Raw genomic sequence first — 22768 nt, 5'->3', positions numbered from 1 at the left:
CTGAGAAGGACCCCAAGGAGAGAAGGACCCAGTATTCACTGACCTTTGGGAAGTATTTTGACATGTACATGGGTACCTTGGTCGTGTAGTGTATCTTGTAGACCAGGCTCATTGCAAGTTGCTGTACTCTGTCGTATACATTTATGACATACCAGATTTGCAAATACAGTACTGTTTGTGATACAGAAGGAGTCAGGAAAAGGGAGTATATACATTTGACGTAGAAACTGTACATTGGAGGAGGTTGGGTGGGGGGGGGTTGGGTACACTGGGATATTGACAACCATACTGGGTAATCTACATTGGAGGTGGTTGGGGGGGGGGGGGGCACACTGTATAAACAAGCAAAACTGTACATTGAGGGGGGGGGGGGGAGACACTGTACAAACAAACAAAATTGTACATTGGACTATTGACAAAACCATACTAGGTAAATGACTGTACATTGGCAAAACTGTACATTGAGGGGGGGGGAGACACTGTACAAACAAACAAAATTGTACATTGGACTATTGACAAAACCATACTAGGTAAATTACTGTACATTGGAGGGGGTTGGGTTAGGATATTTACAGGGGCCAGTGTTGAATTGCAGTCTCCCGTAGGTGTCCCTTGAGAGAGGTTTTGAAAGTGGGTAGTGATCCACATTCCTTTACAGCTTTGGGTAGGGCGTTCCACATTGATGTGGCATAATTGCGAAACGTGTTTAGTCCCTTATTTGAGCCGAATCTGGGTTTAACATGATTTGTGGAGCTCCCTCTGGTGTTGTGATCGTGGTATTCACTGACCTTTGGGAAGTATTTTGACATGTACATGGGTACCTTGGTCGTGTAGTGTATCTTGTAGACCAGGCCCATTGCAAGTTGCTGTACTCTGTCGTCTACTCTAAGCCATCCTAGGTTGTCAAAGTGGGCAGGGGTGAGGTGGGTTCTAGGAGTAAGGTCAAGCAGTAGTCTGACCAGTTTGTTTTGAGATGTTTGTAATTTTGTTTTTAGCGCCTTTGAGGTGCTTTGGTACCATGAGGTGCAAGCATAGTCGTAGTACCCTTGAATGAGTGCTCCTGCCAGAGTCTTCAGGGTATTCTTGTTTACCAGTGAGGAGATCCGGTACAAGAATCGAGTTCGTTGGTTGACTTTTTTTATTACATTGGATGCCATTTTGTCACAGGAAAGATTTGCCTCTAGGATGGAACCCAGGTAGGTAATATCTTCTTTCCTTGTGACAATATTGTCACCCACTGTAACTGAGAAGCCGTCGGTCTTGCTGAGTTTGTTATTTGAACCGAAGAGAATGGACTCTGTTTTGCCCATGTGTAATGATAGTTTGTTATCAGCGAGCCATATGCAGATTTTGCCTAGTTCTGAGCTGAGGGTTTTTTCAACCTGTAATTGTTCTTGTCAGAGACCAGCAGGCCTGAGTCGTCCGCAAACAGGAACAAGTTGCAGTCACAAGCTGACGACATGTCATTTGCATAAATTAGGAACAGTAGCGAACCTAGTATGCTTCCTTGTGGAACACCACAGCTTACTGTGAGGGGGGGGGGGATAGGGTACCGTTTACCTCCACCATCTGCTCTCTCCCCTCCAGGTAGGATTGTATCCAGCTCACTGATAGACTATCAAAACCAATTGTTTTTAGCTTGTCAATCAGAATGGTGTGATTGACAGTGTCGAAGGTTTTTTGTAGGTCCAGCATGACCATGCCGCAGTATTTGCCCGCGTCCACCTCTTGTTTGATGTGGTCGTTCAAATAGAGAAGGCATGTGTCAGTGGAGTGGGATGTTCTGAAGCCAGATTGGAATTCGTAGATTAGATTTTTTTCCGCTAGGTACTTTTCGACCTGTTCGTAGACAATTTTTTCCATGACTTTCGTGAGAATAGAAACATGGCAATAGTTGCCTGGGTCTAATTTGCTGCCCTATTTGTGCAGAGGGGTCACTCTCGCAATTTTGAAGTCCTTGGGGACCTGTCCCTGTTTTATGGAGAGGTTTATTATGTGTGTGATGACTGGGGTGATGGCGGCTGCTGAGTCTCTGGGGAATTTGGAGGGGATGTTGTCATGGCCAGTGGCCTTGTTAGGTTGGAGGGCGCTCAGTTTTTTGAGTACCTCATCTGTTGTTACCATTTCCAGTTTGAAGTCATCTTTGTGGACCCCTAGGTTCTTGTAGTATGCTACTATGTGTTCTACCCCATAATGCCCTGAGTGGGAGGGTAGTTTGTTTACCAGTGTTGTGGCTATGTTTGTGAAGAAACTGTTTAAGTAATTGGCTACATCCAGCTTGTCTGTGATGAGCGTGTTGTCCGTCTTTATGTTTATGTTTGAGAATCTGGTTTTAAGTTTTTCACTGCAGCCTAGTTGGTTATTGAGTAATTTCCAAAGTTCACATGGTTTGTTTTTGTTTTCCTCGGTTTTGTCATTGAATTTTTTTTTTGCTGTTTTGATCATGGAGTTTACGTTATTTCTTAATCTGTTTCTTTCCAGTTTGAGTTCAGTCACGTGGGCTTGGAGTTCACTGCTCGTGCTTATGGTAAGCTTTGACTGACTTTTACGAAACTCAGAGCATTTTTTGTCTCTGGTTTTCATAGCGGTCAGTATTTCAGTGTGCATCCACGGCTCAGCGTGATTTTTTACCCTGGTGGTTCTTAGGGGGGCCATGTTGTTTAGTATCGTTGAAAATTTGGTTTTGAAACCAAGCCATGTTTCTTCAACCAGTGTACCATTGAGCTCATCTGACCAGTCCAGATTCTCCAGTTCAAGGTTAAAGGCCTCGCTAGAGTAGGTTTTGAGGTCTCTAGATGTGACTGTTTTGTGACAGCCAGCCTTTTGTTTTAGCTTTTTGCGGGTACAGAATATCATATAATAAAGAGGGCATGCATGATCGATAGACAGCAATGGAACATCTCTGAGATGGTGATACTGCTCTTGTAGCTGTTTCACAGGGTGTGTGTGTTCCGACAGTCCTAGATTGCCTGCAGTGAATGCACCATTGATCAAATGCCTTTCTGTTGGCTGGTTGATGGGGGAAATTTCAAAAGATACAGATGCTCCATTCAATTGCACTATATTTTGTCTTACTGTGCGTAGTGAGATGGTTTCAGGCTGGGTTGTGAGGCCCAAGAACTGGACAGCTTTAGGAAGCAGAATGGATCTGTCGGCACCATCATCTAGGACTGCATGAGTAATGAGGGTCCTTTCCCCATTGTGGAGACATACATTAAACATATAAAGGAGCTCTGAGGGGGAGGATGTAAGCATCACTGTGGCTGATTTGTTTACATTAACATCATGGAGAATGGTCAGGTGAATCTCCTTACAAATGTTACATGGCCTCTTTAAGGTGCATTTGTCAGTTGTATGCATTCTCCCACATTTGTTGCATCAGCCTTTCTCTTTAATCCATTTCAGAAATCCATTTTCGGAAAGTCTCTTGAATTCTATGCATGAACCAAGGAAATTGTCTCTGACATTACAGTGGGGGCAGTATGGTTTAGAAGGCTTTATAAGTACCTTCTCTTGGGGGTAGGTGACTCTTGGTGTGCTATCCCTCTCTGATGTTGACAAGTAGACAGAGGAGACCTGTCTGGGGGGCTGGCGTTCCTTTACAGCCCGTGGTCTTTCCTGCTTGTAGAGTTCAACAGCTCTCTCTGATATGCGTTTGGCTCTTGACTTTGACTGCAGCCAAGTAGAGAGGTCAAGGAGGGAGTATGTTTGGTTTTCCTGCCCGGTCAGAATGCCAGGATTAATACAGTACTCAGGGGTGTAAAGTACTTGAGTAATTGTACTTCGTTACAATACTTAAGTACTGTTTTGGGGGATTTGTACTTTACTCAAGTATTATTAGGTTTGTATACTTTGTACTTTTACTCCATTACATTTCAGAGAAGAAAAACATAGTGCTTGACCTTACTCCTAGAACCCACCTCACCCCTGCCCACTTTGACAACCTAGGATGGCTTAGAGTAGACGACAGAGTACAGCAACTTGCAATGGGCCTGGTCTACAAGATACACTACACGACCAAGGTACCCATGTACATGTCAAAATACTTCCCAAAGGTCAGTGAATACCACGATCACAACACCAGAGGGAGCTCCACAAATCATGTTAAACCCAGATTCGGCTCAAATAAGGGACTAAACACGTTTCGCAATTATGCCACATCAATGTGGAACGCCCTACCCAAAGCTGTAAAGGAATGTGGATCACTACCCACTTTCAAAACCTCTCTCAAGGGACACCTACGGGAGACTGCAATTCAACACTGGCCCCTGTAAATATCCTAACCCAACCCCCTCCAATGTACAGTAATTTACCTAGTATGGTTTTGTCAATAGTCCAATGTACAATTTTGTTTGTTTGTACAGTGTCTCCCCCCCCCCCTCAATGTACAGTTTTGCCAATGTACAGTCATTTACCTAGTATGGTTTTGTCAATAGTCCAATGTACAATTTTGTTTGTTTGTACAGTGTCTCCCCCCCCCCCTCAATGTACAGTTTTGCTTGTTTATACAGTGTGCCCCCCCCCCCCCCCCCCAACCACCTCCAATGTAGATTACCCAGTATGGTTGTCAATATCCCAGTGTACCCAACCCCCCCCACCCAACCTCCTCCAATGTACAGTTTCTACGTCAAATGTATATACTCCCTTTTCCTGACTCCTTCTGTATCACAAACAGTACTGTATTTGCAAATCTGGTATGTCATAAATGTATAGATGTAGCAGTACTGACTATCTGTATGTCATGTATGTCATATATGTCCTGATGAATTGAAAATGGGGGACCCTGATGTAAACAAGACGAAAGTCTTTCTCTGGTCTGCATCCCCTTAACAATTGTGTGTATTGAGCTGTACTGTATTGTACCCATTCTGCAATCTGTTAATAAAGTTTTCAATCAATCAATCAATCAATCCCCTTTAAACTTATCTCACTCACTCACTCATGATTAGCCATTAGATTACAGATGATTAGCTAACCGTCTGTAGTGTGATAGTAAAGGGTTAACCTTCTGTAGTGTGGTAGTGAAAGGGTTAACACTTTGTTGTGTGGCAGTGAAAGGGTTAACCTTATGTATTGTCGCAGTGAAAGGGTTAACCATTTGGTAGTGCGGCAGTGAAAGGGTTAATGTTCAACAACAACATTATATACATACATACAAACATACATACAATACATGACTACATATACCCACACAATACCCAAAATAAATGAAAAATACAATAAACTAAAAGAGAAAAAGAAAAGTAATAATAATAATAATAAATCTAATAAATCACTGTCTTATGCCTAAACATCCTCAGCCGGGATTTTTTTATTAAAATAATCTAAAAATGGCTGCCAAATTTGGAAATATTTCAGGGTAGAGCCCCTGGTGGAGTATTTAAGTCTCTCAAGTTTTAAGTGTGCCATCACATCTTTGACCCAGCGTCGATGTGATGGAGGAATGGCTGACTTCCAGTTAAGCTAAATAAGGCGTGAGTGAGTCTACTGTGACACAGACAAGAGCTGTAAACCAAAATAAATGTGTCACTTTTCAAAACACCTTTTTTTTCTAGATTATTTCAGCACCCTTACTTCCTCTTGGTTGTCACATCCTGTTGTCATATTACACTATAACAGAGCTGACAAAAGGAAGAGGGAAGTTATCGTCAGTCCTGCACTGTAGCTTATGGTAAGATTCTCTGCAAAACTCTGAAACATGGGTTACATCTTGAACCAGATATTGTGGACATGGATTATCTTGGGGCCTTCTCTCCATTTCGTGGCATCCGGGAAGCATTCAGTCTCACTGCCAGACATCACTGATCGGAAGTTCATCGACGACTGTGTGAAGATACACAACGAGGCACGGTCAGCAGTCAGTCCACCTGCGAGTGACATGCAGTATATGGTAGGCATGAGTCAAAGAATTTGTTGATATTGGTGGAAGAATGGCGTGCTGTCATTTATAGGCCTGATATTCTATATTCTATAATGATATTTCAAATTGCATGTGTCCGGATGGCAGAATTCAGTACTGTATCTACAAAACCTTCTGTTTAATCATCTTCCCTTTATTAATTTGCTTAGATATTTTGTACACGTGATCTCAAGAAGGCATTTTTCATGTCTGGTCAATTTTAGCACAGTGTTATTCACCATCAAAGATGAAAAAAGAAAAGAAAAAAAAGGAAATTGATATTCTCCTTTGGTTAATTACAATTTACTCAAGCCTAGTAATAGACACAATATTTCTGACACTGGGAATACATTCCCCTGCGATCCATAGATGTCCCTAGATACCAAGAACGTGCCAAATGGACCTTGTAGAAGTGGAGCAATCTTCCATTTACTTAGGTATGTATTTTTAGGCAGATTTTCAGAAAATAGGGCTAGGGCCAAAGAGGTTAAATTCTCACTGAGCTACTCTCGTATGCGTCTTTACTCCCTCACTCGCATACCGGATGCCAAGCAATGAATTAACTTTGATTAATCAAACAGTTGTGCTGTCCAGTTTGTAAATTGTTTTACTCTTGGGTAGTCAGGCAGAGAAATAAATTCATTTAGAATTTTAGAATTTGGTGTCTGCTATACCAAACAGCTGGTTTGATTGATTGATTGATTGATTGATTGATTGATTGATTAATTGATTGATTAATTGAAAACTTTATTAACAGATTGCAGAATGGGTACAATACTGTACAGCTCAATACACACAATTGTTAAGGGGATGCAGACCAGAGAAAGACTTTCGTCTTGTTTACATCAGGGTCCCCCATTTTCAATTAATCAGGATATGGTTCCATGTGAGGCAGCATGGACACACACACAGCACATGGCAGCATATCTGCTCAACGTCAGTGGACATCGCTCAGACATTATTAGGGTTTCAAGCATGAAGTGCTGCAATAGTCAATTTTGGTGAGTTGTTTCTACAATTCACTTATGACAAGTCATAACGCCGCACGAGAGAAAGAGAGAGAGAGAGAGAGAGAGAGAGAGAGAGAGAGAGAGAGAGAGAGAGAGAGAGAGAGAGAGAGAGAGAGAGAGAGAGAGAGAGAGAGAGAGAGAGAGAGACAGAGACAGAGAGACAGAGACAGAGATATCACACTATTTATTATCTACAATGTATAAAACAACAGCCTCTAGGCTTTTAAATACAACGAGGTCAAACAGATATTTCACAGACAAGTAATGCTGTTGCATTTCATGGCAATCACACAGACTGTTCACACCAAACTTTGAGGGGAGGGGTGCTATGTATTTGAGCACATGACGACATGGCCTGTTGTTATGCAAAGACAGCTGCCCAGATCGGTACTTAGCGTGTGCACACAAAGATGCGACTTGTCCCTCGCCAGGTGCTCACTTTGGTACTTGTCTTTGCATGACAATGGCTCAGGTCGTCAGAGCCCAGCGCACACACACACTACATTATTCTGGGAAGCAGCCCAGCGCACACACATACCACATTATTCTGTGAAGCAGCCCAGCCCAGCGCACACACATGCACACACACACACAACACATTATTCCCCGGAGCAGCCCAGCGCACACACATTATTCTCATAATGCTGAAATGCTGACGCAGTTTTTTTTTACTTTGATGTGACATTGGTCGATTGTTCGATTGAAGCTCATTGCCATCATTCTCTCGCTAAACAACTTGTACACCTCGTTGCTGTTTAATTAGCTCGTCTGACAACACAGCAAATAAAAACGGTCTTCATATTTTCCATCTTAATGTAAATAGCCTTAGGCACAAACTGGCAGAAATAAGGCATTAGCGATTTAGCGGTAAGGCAAACATTCTATGTTTCTCTGAAACTAAACTGGACTCATCAGTAACAGACCCGGAAATTGAATTGGAGAACTATTCTTTAGTCCGCAATGACAGGAACAGGCATGGAGGATGTGTCTGCAAGCATGTACATTCATAAAGACACCAAATTTATTAACCGTACAGACCTAGATCATGAGGCTATTGAAACTGTTTTTGTAGTAATTCTATTTGAAAGGGCTAAATCTGTTCTAGTCGGCACAATTTACAAACCGCCAGACCAAAATGGCTTTTATGATGTGTTTGATGCGTGCTTAGCTGGAGCTGAGGATGCAGAAATTATTCTTATTGGGGATTGGAACACGGATATGCAACAAAAAGATGCACCCGTCTTCAAATCCTACAATAGGTTTTGTGATCTGCACGGCCTCAGCCAGCTAATCACACAACCCACACGTGTATGTGAGTCAACTCAGACTACTATTGACCTCATCCTGACCTCTGACAAGTCCAAGATCGCCAATAAAGGGGTTATAGCATGCGGGTTAAGTGATCATTATATGATATTCTGCACCCGCAAAAAGCTAAAACAAAAGGCTGGCTGTCACAAAACAGTCACATCTAGAGACCTCAAAACCTACTCTAGCGAGGCCTTTAACCTTGAACTGGAGAGTCTGGACTGGTCAGATGAGCTCAATGGTACACTGGTTGAAGAAACATGGCTGGCTTCAAAACCAAATTTTCAACGATACTAAACAACATGGCCCCCCTAAGAACCACCAGGGTAAAAAATCGCGCGGAGCCGTGGATGCACGCTGAAATACTGACCGCTATGAAAACCAGAGACAAAAAATGCTCTGAGTTTCGTAAAAGTCAGTCAAAGCTTACCATAAGCACGAGCAGTGAACTCCAAGCCCACGTGACTGAACTCAAACTGGAAAGAAACAGACTAATGTAGCAACCTGGAAAATATATCTATTATCCAGATGTGCTGACTTGCCTTTCTATCTCCCCTGATGCACCAAGACATTCTAATTAGTCTCCGCTAATATTCCCTCGAACAATGATGCTCGCCCCTCCTTCTTCTACCGGCCGAAATATGGATTATAAACGGCATTACTGGATTCTATTCTACAATCCTTTTCCCTGTGGAGCTAGTAGGCGACCAGCAGGGGGCGGTGGCAGGCAGAGAGCGTACGTGAGAGACGGAGAAGGAAGTGAACAGGAGTGCGAGGAAGCAGCCTCTTCGACATTGGACTTGAACCGGAGCGGTCGTGTCTGGAGAGCCCCGTATTGAACCGGAGTATATTACGGGTTATCCTATGAATGTACCTGTAGTGGAGCCTTGCATGTTTCTCCCTGAATATCCCTAGTGATATACCACGAGTTATCCTAGAATACGAACGGTATAGCCGAGTTGGGCTTAAGTTAAAGTTATTCCCTCTAGCGAGGCGTCCCCGCCAGCGTGGCGCGAAGAGAACCGGTGCTTAGGAGCACCCTGCGTTATGATATATCCCGTCTAGCAGAAGGGCTGTTTGGGACCCAGAGTTTAGCTGCAGTGTGAGTGAGGGCAAGGTAGATCCGCGTGTCGACCCAGCACCAACTCTACAACCAGATCTGCACCCGGCTGCCTTCAGAGACCAGATCTGCACCCGGCTGCCTTCAGAGACCGACAGAGGTCGCTATCACCCAGCACACGCTCTCAGCCCAACACTGCCCTCTGCTCCAACTCCGCCGAGAGCGTTCAACGCCATCTTGCCTTCCGGACGACGGGGGCGCGGCAAGGCTGCCATTTTGGATGAGTATAAATGAGCATCTATGCTCCGGAGCCCTTACACCGTACACAGTGTGGTGCAGCCTGCGGGCGAAGTCAACGTTGCTATTACAGTTCACAAGGGGAACCCCAAACACTACATGCCGGCATTAGCATAGGGCTTTTGTAAAGGTATTTGTGGGCCCACCCTTTTGAGTTCTTTTCATTTTCTTTGAGTGTGATACTGTGTGTGTGTTTAATAATATCTTCCCATCTAGTTAACCCTTTCCCTGTGGGGAAGTTACAGACCTGGTGCATTATAAATAAAGCCTAGAGAGGTATTATTCTTGCCGTATAATTAAAGCCTTTTGGAGATATTATACAGGGTGAAGACCCAGACGTGGGTGATGAGTCAAACACATTGAAGTATATTATCCCTGATAGTAACCCAGAGGTGGGTGTATAATATACGTGTTTATGAGGTATGGAGTTACCAACGGTACTATAGTGGGACCTCAGTCCAATTGGTCACTAGTAGTAAATCATTGTAACTGGCCGGTATCAATAACATTAAAGAATTAGATGGGAGCTCTGTGTGCGTGTCTATCCATGAGCCGTTTAACAACTCTTTTGGTGTGGGTAACGTTAACATAATTAACCCCTTCCTATTCCACCTTTCCCTTTTCATTGTGGGGTTTCTGGGGTCATTGGGGGAGGGTACTGCTTGCGGGGGGAACCCAGGGTATTTATTTACAATTCAGTCACTAGGTGTGGGAGGGTTTAAGGAGCCACCGGGGGAAGTGGGAGTGTGTTGGGGAGTACTGCTGACCGCCCTGCTGCAGGGGAGGGAGACCAGAGTACCAGACCAGGTTGGTAAATCCCGGGCCCCATCCACTCACACTACCAGTCTCCAGTCGACGCTCCAGGCCCAAAGACGAGGGTGCAGTCAGACGGAGCTCTGCTGTGTCCAGCTACCTTGTGACTGCCAGCAACCGTTCCCACGAAGCAGGGATAATCCAACCTGCTACACTAAGAAATGACGTAAACTCCATGATCAAAACAGCAAAAAAAAAATTCAATGACAAAACCGAGGAAAACAAAAACAAACCACGTGAACTTTGGAAATTACTCAATGACCAACTAAGCTGCAGTAAAAAACTTAAAACCAGATTCTCAAACATAAACATAAAGACGGACAACACGCTCATCACAGACAAGCTGGATGTAGCCAATTACTTAAATAGTTTCTTCACAAACATAGCCACAACACTGGTAAACAAACTACCCTCCCACTCAGGGCATTATGGGGTAGAACACATAGTAGCATACTACAAGAACCTAGGGGTCCACAAAGACGACTTCAAACTGGAAATGGTAACAACAGATGAGGTACTCAAAAAACTGAGCGCCCTCCAACCTAACAAGGCCACTGGCCATGACAACATCCCCTCCAAATTCCTCAGAGACTCAGCAGCCGCCATCACCCCAGTCATCACACACATAATAAACCTCTCCATAAAACAGGGACACGTCCCCAAGGACTTCAAAATTGCGAGAGTAACACCCCTGCACAAAAAAGGCAGTAAATTAGACCCAGGCAACTACCGCCCTGTTTCTATCCTTACCTCCATCTCGAAAGTCATGGAAAAAATTGTATACGAACAGGTCGAAAAATATCTCGCGGAAAAAAATCGAATCTACAAATTCCAATCTGGCTTCAGAACATCCCACTCCACTGACACATGCCTTCTCTATTTAAACGACCACATCAAACAAGAGGTGGACGCGGGCAAATACTGCGGCATGGTCATGCTGGACCTACAAAAGGCCTTCGACACTGTCAATCACACCATTCTGATTGACAAGCTAAAACCAATTGGTTTTGATAGTCTATCAGTGAGCTGGATGCAGGGAGAGAGCAGATGGTGGAGGTAAACGGTACCCTATCCCCCCCCCCCCTCACAGTAAGCTGTGGTGTTCCACAAGGAAGCATACTAGGTCCGCTACTGTTCCTAATTTATGCAAATGACATGTCGTCAGCTTGTGACTGCAACTTGTTCCTGTTTGCGGACGACTCAGCCCTGCTGGTCTCTGACAAGAACAAGTTACAGGTTGAAAAAACCCTCAGCTCGGAAATAGGCAAAATCTGCATATGGCTCGCTGATAACAAACTATCATTACACATGGGCAAAACAGAGTCCATTCTCTTCGGTTCAAATAACAAACTCAGCAAGACCGACGGCTTCTCAGTTACAGTGGGTGACAATATTGTCACAAGGAAAGAAGATATTACCTACCTGGGTTCCATCCTAGAGGCAAATCTTTCCTGTGACAAAATGGCATCCAATGTAATAAAAAAAGTCAACCAACGAACTCGATTCTTGTACCGGATCTCCTCACTGGTAAACAAGAATACCCTGAAGACTCTGGCAGGAGCACTCATTCAAGGGTACTACGACTATGCTTGCACCTCATGGTACCAAAGCACCTCAAAGGCGCTAAAAACAAAATTACAAACATCTCAAAACAAACTGGTCAGACTACTGCTTGACCTTACTCCTAGAACCCACCTCACCCCTGCCCACTTTGACAACCTAGGATGGCTTAGAGTAGACGACAGAGTACAGCAACTTGCAATGGGCCTGGTCTACAAGATACACTACACGACCAAGGTACCCATGTACATGTCAAAATACTTCCCAAAGGTCAGTGAATACCACGATCACAACACCAGAGGGAGCTCCACAAATCATGTTAAACCCAGATTCGGCTCAAACAAGGAACTAAACACGTTTCGCAATTATGCCACATCAATGTGGAACGCACTACCCAAAGCTGTAAAGGAATGTGAATCAGTACCCACTTTCAAAAACACTCTCAAACAACACCTACAGGAGACTGCAATTCGAAACTGGCCCCTGTAAATGTCCTAACACAACCCCCTCCAATGTACAGTAAAAATGACCAAGTATGGTCTTGTCAATATTCCAATGTACAGTGTTGCTTGTACAGTTGTACAGTGTCCCCCACCCACCCCTCCTACCCAACCTCCCCCCACTCCTACCCAACCCCCCCCCCCCCACCCACCCAACCACCTCCAATGTACAGTACCCCCCCACCCCCCCCACCCACCTACCCAACCTCCTCCAATGTACAGTTTCTACGTCAAATGTATATACTTCTTTTCTGGACTCTTTTCGTATCACAAACAGTACTGTATTTGCAAATCTGGTATGTCATAAATGTATAGATGTAGCAGTACTGTCTATCTGTATGTCATATTATGTTACGATGAATTGAAAATGGGGGACCCTGATGTAAATAAGACGAAAGTCTTTCTCTGGTCTGCATCCCCTTAACAATTGTATGTATTGAGCTGTACTGTACTGTACCCATTCTGCAATCTGTTAATAAAGTTTTCAATCAATCAATCAATCAATTCAATCAATCAATCAAACCATATTTCTATCAGGGCTTTTACCTCCTCATTTGCCCACGTCTGTCCACGAGACATGTTCCACACGTGCTTGTTTTGCAGTGTGCGCAGCGGTGTTTGTTTTGTTTCCTTCTACTCAAGATGCACATTTTATCGGGTCACTTCCTATATTAAGGTCTTGCGTTTGGTCCGATGAGCATTCACACAACAAAAGTATGCACCAGGGTTCACTTAGAAGCGAACCGAGACCTACATTTTCAGGCGGACCAGAGTTTGCTTTTTTGGTCCGCACCAGAATTTGAATGAGCTTTCACACAAAACAAACTACCCTCCCACTCAGGGCATTATGGGGTAGAACACATAGTAGCTTACTACAAAAACCTAGGGGTCCGCAAGGACGACTTCAAGCTGAAAATGGTAACTACAGATGAGGTACTCAAAAAACTGAGCGCTCTCCAACCTAACAAGGCCACTGGCCATGACAACATCCCCTCCAAATTCCTCAGAGACTCAGCAGCCGCCATCACCCCAGTCATCACACACATAATAAACCTCTCCATAAAACAGGGACACGTCCCCAAGGACTTCAAAATTGCGAGGGTGACCCCTCTGCACAAAAAGGGCAGCAAATTAGACCCAGGCAACTATCGCCCTGTTTCTATTCTCACCTCCATCTCGAAAGTCATGGAAAAAATAGTCTACGAACAGGTCGAAAAGTACCTAGCGGAAAAAAATCTAATCTACGAATTCCAATCTGGCTTCAGAACATCCCACTCCACTGACACATGCCTTCTCTATTTGAACGACCACATCAAACAAGAGGTGGACGCGGGCAAATACTGCGGCATGGTCATGCTGGACCTACAAAAGGCCTTCGACACTGTCAATCACTCTATTCTGATTGACAAGCTAGAAGCAATTGGTTTTGATAGTTTATCAGTGAGCTGGATGCAATCCTACCTTGAGGGGAGGGAACAGATGGTGGAGGTAAACGGTACCCTACCCCCCCCCCCCCCTCACAGTAAGCTGTGGTGTTCCACAAGGAAGCATACTAGGACCGCTACTGTTCCTAATTTATGCAAATGACATGTCATCAGCTTGTGACTGCAACTTGTTCCTGTTTGCGGACGACTCAGCCCTGCTGGTCTCTGACAAGAACAAGTTACAGGTTGAAAAACCCCTCAGCTCGGAACTAGGCAAAATCTGCATATGGCTCGCTGATAACAAACTATCATTACACATGGGCAAAACAGAGTCCATTCTCTTCGGTTCAAATAACAAACTCAGCAAGACCGACGGCTTCTCAGTTACAGTGGGTGATAATATTGTCACAAGGAAAGATGAAATTACCTACCTGGGTTCCATCCTAGAGGCTAATCTCTCCTGTGACAAAATGGCATCCAATGTAATAAAAAAGTCAACCAACGAACTCGATTATTGTACCGGATCTCCTCACTGGTAAACAAGAATACCCTGAAGACTCTGGTAGGAGCACCCATTTAAGGGTACTACGACTATGCTTGCACCTCATGGTACCAAAGCACCTCAAAGGCGCTAAAAACAAAATGACAAACATCTCAAAACAAACTGGTCAGACTACTGCTTGACCTTACTCCTAGAACCCACCTCACCCCTGCCCACTTTGACAACCTAGGATGGCTTAGAGTAGACGACAGAGTACAGCAACTTGCAATGGGCCTGGTCTACAAGATACACTACACGACCAAGGTACCAGGGGCGGGGCTAGGGGGTGGCTACTTGGGCTCAAGCCCCGAATGTTTTCTGAAAAGCCCCGAATCTATTTAAAAAAAATAATAAAAAAAAATGTATTAATCATTGTTACATGAAAATATGTTTGCACCAGATTTAACAGAAGCTAATTTCCATCTGTAGTCTATCCAGCTGCTAACTGTATTTGAGTGAGTTAAGTCTTGGTGTTATGGTAGACTCAGACCTAAGCTTTAAATCACAATCAACAAGTTGACAAAAACATAATTCTTCCACCTTAGAAACATAGCTTTTGAGATCTCAGACCCATCCCCAGTGATAACACAGGCTGCCGGCATGTCTTTATGAATGGAAATATCGAATAAAAGAAACAACGATGAAGCCCCGACTATACTCTGGTTTTCGGGGGTCGTGGCGCTCAACGTTCGGCGAGTTAACCCTAGATCTTAGATCCTAATATGAAAAACGATGTGATTTAATGTTCTATGTCTTACCTTGACTTTGTCTATTTTACTGCTATCTATTTTATGCTTTATGTCTGCACTTTATGCATTGCTCTTGATCTGCCAATGTTGTGCTCATTTTATGCCTGTCTTTTTGTACTGCTGTGAAGCACTTTGAGCTGCAATTCTTGTATGAAAGGTGCTATACAAACACAGTGTATTATTATTATTATTATTATTATTATTATTATTATTATTATTATTATTATTATTATTATTATTATTATTATTATTATTATTATTATTATTATTATTATTATTATTATTATTATTATAAATTATTATAGTTTGCTTCATTAATTAAAGGGTGTGAATTTAAGTGTTCTCTAGTGCCTTTTGTCTGCTTTAAGGTGGTGGTATAAGTTAAAGGTGGTGGTGTCGAAGTAAAAAAAATCCTTAACCTATCTGGGCTAACCCCCGGATCTCCTACAATCCTAAATCCGCCCCTGCAAGGTACCCATGTACATGTCAAAATACTTCCCAAATGTCAGTGAATACCACGATCACAACACCAGAGGGAGCTCCACAAATCATGTCAAACCCAGATTCGGCTCAAACAACGGACTAAACACGTTTAGCAATTATGCCACATCAATGTGGAATGCCCTACCCAAAGCTGTAAAGGAATGTGAATCACTACCCACTTTCAAAACCACTCTCAAAAAACACCTACGGGAGACTGCAATTCGAAACTGGCCCCTGTAAATGTCCTAACCCAACCCCCTCCAATGTACAGTAATTTACCTAGTATGGTTTTGTCAATATTCCAATGTACAGTTTTGCTTGTTTGTACAGTGTGTCCCCCCCCAACGCCCTCCAATGTACAGTAAATTACCTAGTATGGTTGTCAATATTCCAATGTACAGTTTTGCTTGTACAGTTGTACAGTGTTTCCCCCCCCCAACCCCTCCTACCCAACCCCCCTCCACCCAACCCCACCCAACCTCCTCCAATGTACAGTTTTTACGTCAAATGTATATACTCCCTTTTCTGGACTCTTTTTGTATCACAAACAGTACTGTATTTGCAAATCTGGTATGTCATAAATGTATAGATGTAGCAGTACTGTCTATCTGTATGTCATGTATGTCATATATGTCCTGATGAATTGAAAATGAAAGTCTTTCTCTGGTCTGCATCAATTGTGTGTATTGAGCTGTACTGTATTGTACCCATTCTGCAATCTGTTAATAACGTTTTCAATCAATCAATCAAAACCCCAAACCAAGCAGACTATCCGAGGAAATGAACTCTGGTGCGTTTAAAGCGGACCAAACAGCTCTGTTGTGAATGCGACCTCAGATTTACAAGAAACTTAGTTGACATCCATCTCTATGCCCTCTACAAATTTACCTCAATGATCCATAAAATCCGCCATATTGGTTTTTACGCTATCTTGGATTTTTTTGTACATCTCCTCCTAAACCGTAGGTCCGATTACTACGATATTTGCTGCAAATCCTTATTGGATGATGTTTATTAAAGTTAGTATAAGGATTGTTGATATCATTTTTAGTTTTGAAGATATTAACCAATTAACTTTAAAAGGGCATGGCTAAGTACATAAATAGATGCAAATCAACAACCGTTGGGCCAATCATCACAAAATGTGCAGGGTATATCCAGATATATACCCGGAATAGTTCCTGAAGATCTCCTTCAAATTGACCACTAGGGGGCACAATTCACAAATGGGCATGGCAACACATTATTGACATCTCCTCCTAAACCGTAAGTCCATTTATGACCATATTTGCCATGGATCATTATTGGATTGAGTTTATCAGCTGTTGTACGAGGCTTGTTTATATATTTTTTTTGTTTTGAAGATATTAACCAATCAACTTCAAAAGATGTGGCTCAGCACATAAATAGATGTAAGTCAACAACCGTTAGGCCAATCCTCACCAAATGTCCAGATAACGACCAGAAACATACCCTGAATTTTCTTTCAAATTGACCACTAGATGGCGCTACACGTTTTTGAAAGGTCAGAACTCCTACGCCATAAGTCCAATTTACACAAAACTTGGTAATATATCTTTTTTTGAACAAATGTTTTAATTTTTTTATTTTTGACATTACACCCAAACATTAACAGTAGAAATCCACTATAAATCACAGGGCTATTACCGATATAATACTAACAATAATGACAGCCCAGTTTTTAAATCAAAATAGATGTAGATTAAAAATATACACAAATTAATTACAATACAATACATATACTATGCTCTTGCTCGCCCCCCCCCCCCCCCCCCCCCCCCCCCACAGGACCCCCTCTTGGATAGCATCCATTATACCGTTTGACACCAAGGACTAAAAGTTCATATAATGCTTTATCCTCTCCACCACATCTAACCAGATTGCTATGCTGGCTTCATTAACACCTAGAATTTGTGCGGTAGATATCTCTAGATAAATCACATCAAGATAGGTAAGAATCCATACCCTCCGGCACATTTTATCCGGTTGAATCCAGCGTGATGCTATTAGCTTTTTGGCAGCCGTAAGACCGGACAAGATTAGCCTCTTTACATGTACAAAGTGTGATAACTGAGAGACATTATTCAGTAACAATACAGAAGGCAGTACAGGTATTGTCAGAAATAAAAATTCTGATAATAGCGTGGTTACTTCTACCCAAAATATCTTAACAGGAGGGCATTCCCAATACATATGCATAAATGTACCACTATCACCGTTTAAACATAAGGAACATTGAGAGTCTTGTTTAAGCCCCATTCGGTTCAGTCATATAGGAGTCAGGTAAGTCCTATGAATAAAATTAAGATGAATCTGTTGATGATCCGGGTTGCGTGACGATAGCCGAACGTTTGCCCAGACTTCAGCCCAATCAAAATCTACTTCCAAGTCTGGTATATCCTTCCTCCAAACTGAGTCTAGGGGAAGGACTTCATACGAAGACGTAAGTAAGTGACGATAAAAGTCAGACGAAGCCTCTCGATGTCTCCTTTTCATTTGTGATATCTGTGGTGCTCAAGTGGTATTTTTAATGGGACTCCATGAGCCTTCAAAGTTGCTAATAACTGTAGATAGAAATAATATGTGGAGCTGGTGAGGTTAAATTTGTTATGTATATCTTGATAGCTACAGAAACCCCGGTCATTGAAGATATCTCCCAAAGCATGTATGCCCTTCTTTTCCCATTTGGGAAATCTGATAGGTCGTTGTGCAATAAGGAGTGCATTGTTATTAAATATGGGAGAATGGCTATGCCATTTATGTAGGTTAGTAAATTTGTTCTGTGTGTCACGCCATATCCGGATCTCAAGCGAAGCGAAGCGAGTCTCAAGCGAACGCCGGTGGTCTCGCGAGAGGTTAAGCGTTGGGCCGTGACGTCAGTGGAGTCACTCCAAGCAGTGCTGGGAAGCACAGAATGGAGTGTATTCCGTGATAACACAGCCAATATTAACGAATACACCGAAACGGTGATTGACTATGTCTGTACTCAGGTAGAAGTAATAATCCCCTCCACCAAAATTAATATCTACCCAAATCAAAAGCCCTGGGTAGACAAATCCGTCCGTGAGGCTCTGAAAGTGCGCACATCAGCATACAACACCGGGCTGGTGACAGGCAACATGGAAGAACACAAGATGGCAAGATACAACGTCAGGAGAGCAGTAATAGAGGCAAAACGGCGTTACAGGGATAAAGTTGAACTTCAGTTTGAACAGGCTGACTCTAGAGGCATGTGGCAGGGCCTCAGAACAATGACAGACTACAAAGGAACCCCCCTCAAACTGAACAGTGACATCTCCTTAGCAAATGATCTCAACTCCTTCTATGCGAGGTTTGAGGCTGTGAATAACAACACCAGCCTACAAACCACGGCAATGGGGGGGGGGGGGGGGGGTCTGCTGATGGAGACTCAGTGTTCAGGGTAACAGAGCATGAGGTGAGACGGATCTTTAAAAAAGTGGATATCAGGAAGGCAGCAGGACCGGACGGCATCCCCGGCCGCGTCCTAAAAGTCTGTGCCGACCAAATGGCCCCGGTATTCACTGACATCTTCAACCTGTCCTTGGAACAGGCTGTCATCCCCACCTGTCTGAAGAAGTCCACCATCATCCCTGTACCCAAAAAATCTACGCCCGCTTGCCTCAACGACTACCGCCCTGTAGCCCTCACCTCCATAGCCATGAAGTGCTTTGAGAAGCTAGTGAAGGGCTACATCTGTTCCTCCCTCCCCATCAACCTGGACCCTCTGCAATTTGCATATCGCCCCAACAGGTCCACGGAGGACGCCATAGCCCATGTGCTGCACACAGCAGCATCACATCTGGACAAGAGGCAGGGGAACTATGTGAGAATGCTGTTCATCGACTACAGCTCAGCATTCAATACCATAGTCCCCTCCAAACTCATAGCCAAGCTCAGGGACCTGGGCTTGAACTATGACCTGTGCCAGTGGGTCTTGGACTTCCTGACGGGCAGACCCCAGGTGGTAAGAGCCGGCAACTGCACCTCCTCATCCATCACGCTCAACATAGGGGCCCCCCAGGGCTGTGTTCTGAGCCCCCTCCTCTACTCCCTGTACACACATGACTGCGTAGCACAGCGGAACAACAACACCATCATCAAATTTGCTGATGACACAGTAGTGGTGGGCCTGATCTCTGCCAACGACGAAAGGGCCTACCTGGAAGAGGTAGAGAACCTGTCACAGTGGTGCCAGGAGAACTGCCTCTCCCTGAACGTCAGCAAAACAAAAGAGATGATTGTGGACTTCAGGAGGTCGGGGGTCAAGGACTACAGCCCCCTCAGCATCGACGGGGCACCGGTTGAGAGAGTGAACAGTTTCAAGTACCTCGGAGCCCACATATCCGAGGACTTGACATGGACCACACACATTGACAGTGTTGTGAAGAAGGCACGACAACGCCTCTACTTCCTCAGGCGCCTAAGGAAGTTCCAAGTCAGTCAGAAGATCCTTAGGAACTTCTACTCATGTACAATAGAGAGCATCCTGACCGGCAACATCACCTCCTGGTTTGGGAATAGCACTGCACAAGACCGTAGCAGACTACAAAGAGTGACACGTTCAGCCGAACGCACAATTGAAGGGGGGCTTCCCACCCTCCAGAACATTTACAACAAGCGGTGCAAGGGGAAGGCTAAGAGAATTATTAAGGACTCGAGCCACCCGAACAACTGCCTCTTTGAACTGCTGCCGTCAGGCAAGCGATACCGAAGTCTTAAGGCGAGCACAGAAAGACTCAGAAGGAGCTTCTATCCCCAGGCCATCAGGCTGCTAAACGAACAACGAACAATAATCGCTAAACGAACAATAATCACTATGCAACAACCATCAAATGCACACAGCACACACACCCACACGCACACACTCACTCAAACAAACAACACACTGCAGCACCCACTCTCCACACTTTAGATCACACAAACACACTTACACTTTATATTTATTGATAAAGGATTTGCACTACAACTCGTACACCTACTGTGAATTGTACCTAAACTGCACCTCGTCCATTTATGCCTTGCACTATATAGTATTGTATATTAGTACACTGCACAGTATTGTATATTGTATGGTAACTACGTCTACGAACATTGTACATATGTCTAAACTGAACACTGTGACCTCTTTTTTTACTTCTAATCTTTACTAGGTTTTTATTTCATACTTATCTTGTCATGCACAGTCTCTGGAGCGCAACAGTAAGAAGCATTTTGTACAAAAGTATTCTGTACCTCTGTATGACAACTATTAAAGAAACTTGGATCACATGTGTAATAAGAGGGCCAAATTTCAAGTTGCATTGCTTAATTGATAAGTTGGTGTATACTACATCCTGCAGTCTCTGTGGTGCCACTATGTTTTCTTCTAATGTTCTCCAGGATACAGATGCTTGAGAATCAAACCAGGTGATCAGTGGTCTTAAAGAGTACGCTTTAAAATAGTGGTAGAAGTCTGGAAATGCTAAACCTCCGTCGGCTTTGTTTGCGGTGGATCTTTTAATTCGTGGAGGTTTGTTGTTCCAAATAAATTTATATGCGGTGGAGTGTAATTTTTTCCAGTAACCAGCAGGGGGGGGGTAACGGTAGCATTAAGCTGAAGAAGTTGGTTCTGGGTAAGACATCCATCTTAAAGGGGAACTATTTTACTATTTCTTTCACTATTTGGGCACTTTTACACAATTCCTGTGAGTCTATGGAACACCTCTGTAATATATATATTTTTTGTATTCATTGTTTTGTATTTCTAATCAAGTCCTCAAAAACAGCATTTTTCTACCTCAAGATTTCGAGCTGTTTTGAGCCTGGGCTCCTAAACCACTGTGCATCGTCGTGTTCCCCTGAACATTAACATGCAGCAGTGACTATATGACATCACATATAGGCACATTTGCAAACGACTCAGTTCAGTGAGGGTGAATATTGTGAGAGGAGAATTGGAAGAATGCGCCAATATGAGAATTTTGAGACATAGATCATATTAATATAAGTTCACATAGCTAGGAAACAATGCTAAACACTCAAAAAGGCCATTTATAAGATAGTTCCCCTTTAACTATTGATACTCTGGCCTGTACTGAGTTTTTAAGTTTTGACCACCTGTCAAAGTCATTTGTAATCCTATCTTGGATTCCTGTATAATTATACTTCACTGTTTGGCATATAGTGGGGAATATTTCAACTCCAAGACATCTAAAGTGTTCTACCATTTGTATATTTTCTGGAAGGAAGGTAGCCTTCGCAGTAACATTAAGTGGAAGGAAGGCCGATTTTGGCCAGTTTATCCTAAATCCCGATAGATTGCCAAAATCATCTATCAGCTTGAGAAGATGAGGCAGTGAGGTGGTAGAGTTTTGCATGAACAATATTACATTGTCTGCATATAAACTAATATGATGCTGTGTGCCCCTAATTGAGATCGGCTCTATGGATTGGGATTGTCTTATATACTGTGCTAAAGGTTCTAAGGATAGAGCAAATAGTCCGGGACTAAGAGGACAACCCTGTCTGGACGAGCGAGAAACAGGAAAGAGATGGGAGGTGAATTTACCTGTTATAACCATGGTCGATGGCTCTGTGTATAGTACTTTTATCATATTAATGAATCCTACTCCTAACCCCATCCTTCCGAGTACTGCTCATAAATAAGACCATTCCAACCTATCAAAGGCCTTCATCGCATCCAAGGATAATATAGCTGTAGGAGGCACGGCATCCTTGCTGGCGTCTATCACATGTAGTAACCGTCTAATATTATCCGTGATCAGGTGGCCTCTTATGAAGCCTGTCTGATCAGGATGAACTAAAGATGTCATATGCTTTTGAAGTCTGATGGCTAGTACCTTAGCATACAGCTTGAGATCGGTTCCGAGGAGGCTTAAGGGTCTATAACTACCACATTCGGTGGGGTCTTTGTCCTTTTTAAGGAGGACAGATATGAGTGCCATATTGACGTCCCTGGGGAAATTCCCCTCTTTGATTGAGTATAAAATCATATCAAGTAATAGGGGTCCAATTACATCCCAACATGAGAGGTACAGTTCTGGTGGGATACCATCCCATCCAGGAGCCTTACCACTTTGCAA

General features: G+C 43.4%; 1 protein-coding gene and 1 long non-coding RNA gene across 2 annotated transcripts in view; one reads left to right on the top strand and one right to left on the bottom strand.

Moving 5' to 3' along the window:
• Nucleotides 1–22768, bottom strand: part of LOC311242191 — a 97267-nt gene that overhangs the window by 47613 nt on the left and 26886 nt on the right. The window lies entirely within an intron of this gene.
• Nucleotides 5623–22768, top strand: part of glipr1a (GLI pathogenesis-related 1a) — a 37133-nt gene continuing 19987 nt past the window's right edge. The window contains exon 1 of the mRNA XM_084331141.1: nt 5623–5890. Within this exon, the coding sequence (XP_084187267.1) occupies nt 5699–5890 (192 nt within the window). The 5' untranslated portion in view covers nt 5623–5698. The remainder of the gene's footprint in view (nt 5891–22768) is intronic.

The sequence above is a fragment of the Notolepis coatsorum genome (genome assembly GCF_963971535.1).
Source record: "Notolepis coatsorum genome assembly, chromosome: 15".
Classification (NCBI taxonomy): domain Eukaryota; kingdom Metazoa; phylum Chordata; class Actinopteri; order Aulopiformes; family Paralepididae; genus Notolepis; species Notolepis coatsorum.
This window is presented reverse-complemented; position numbering and strand designations above follow the sequence as displayed.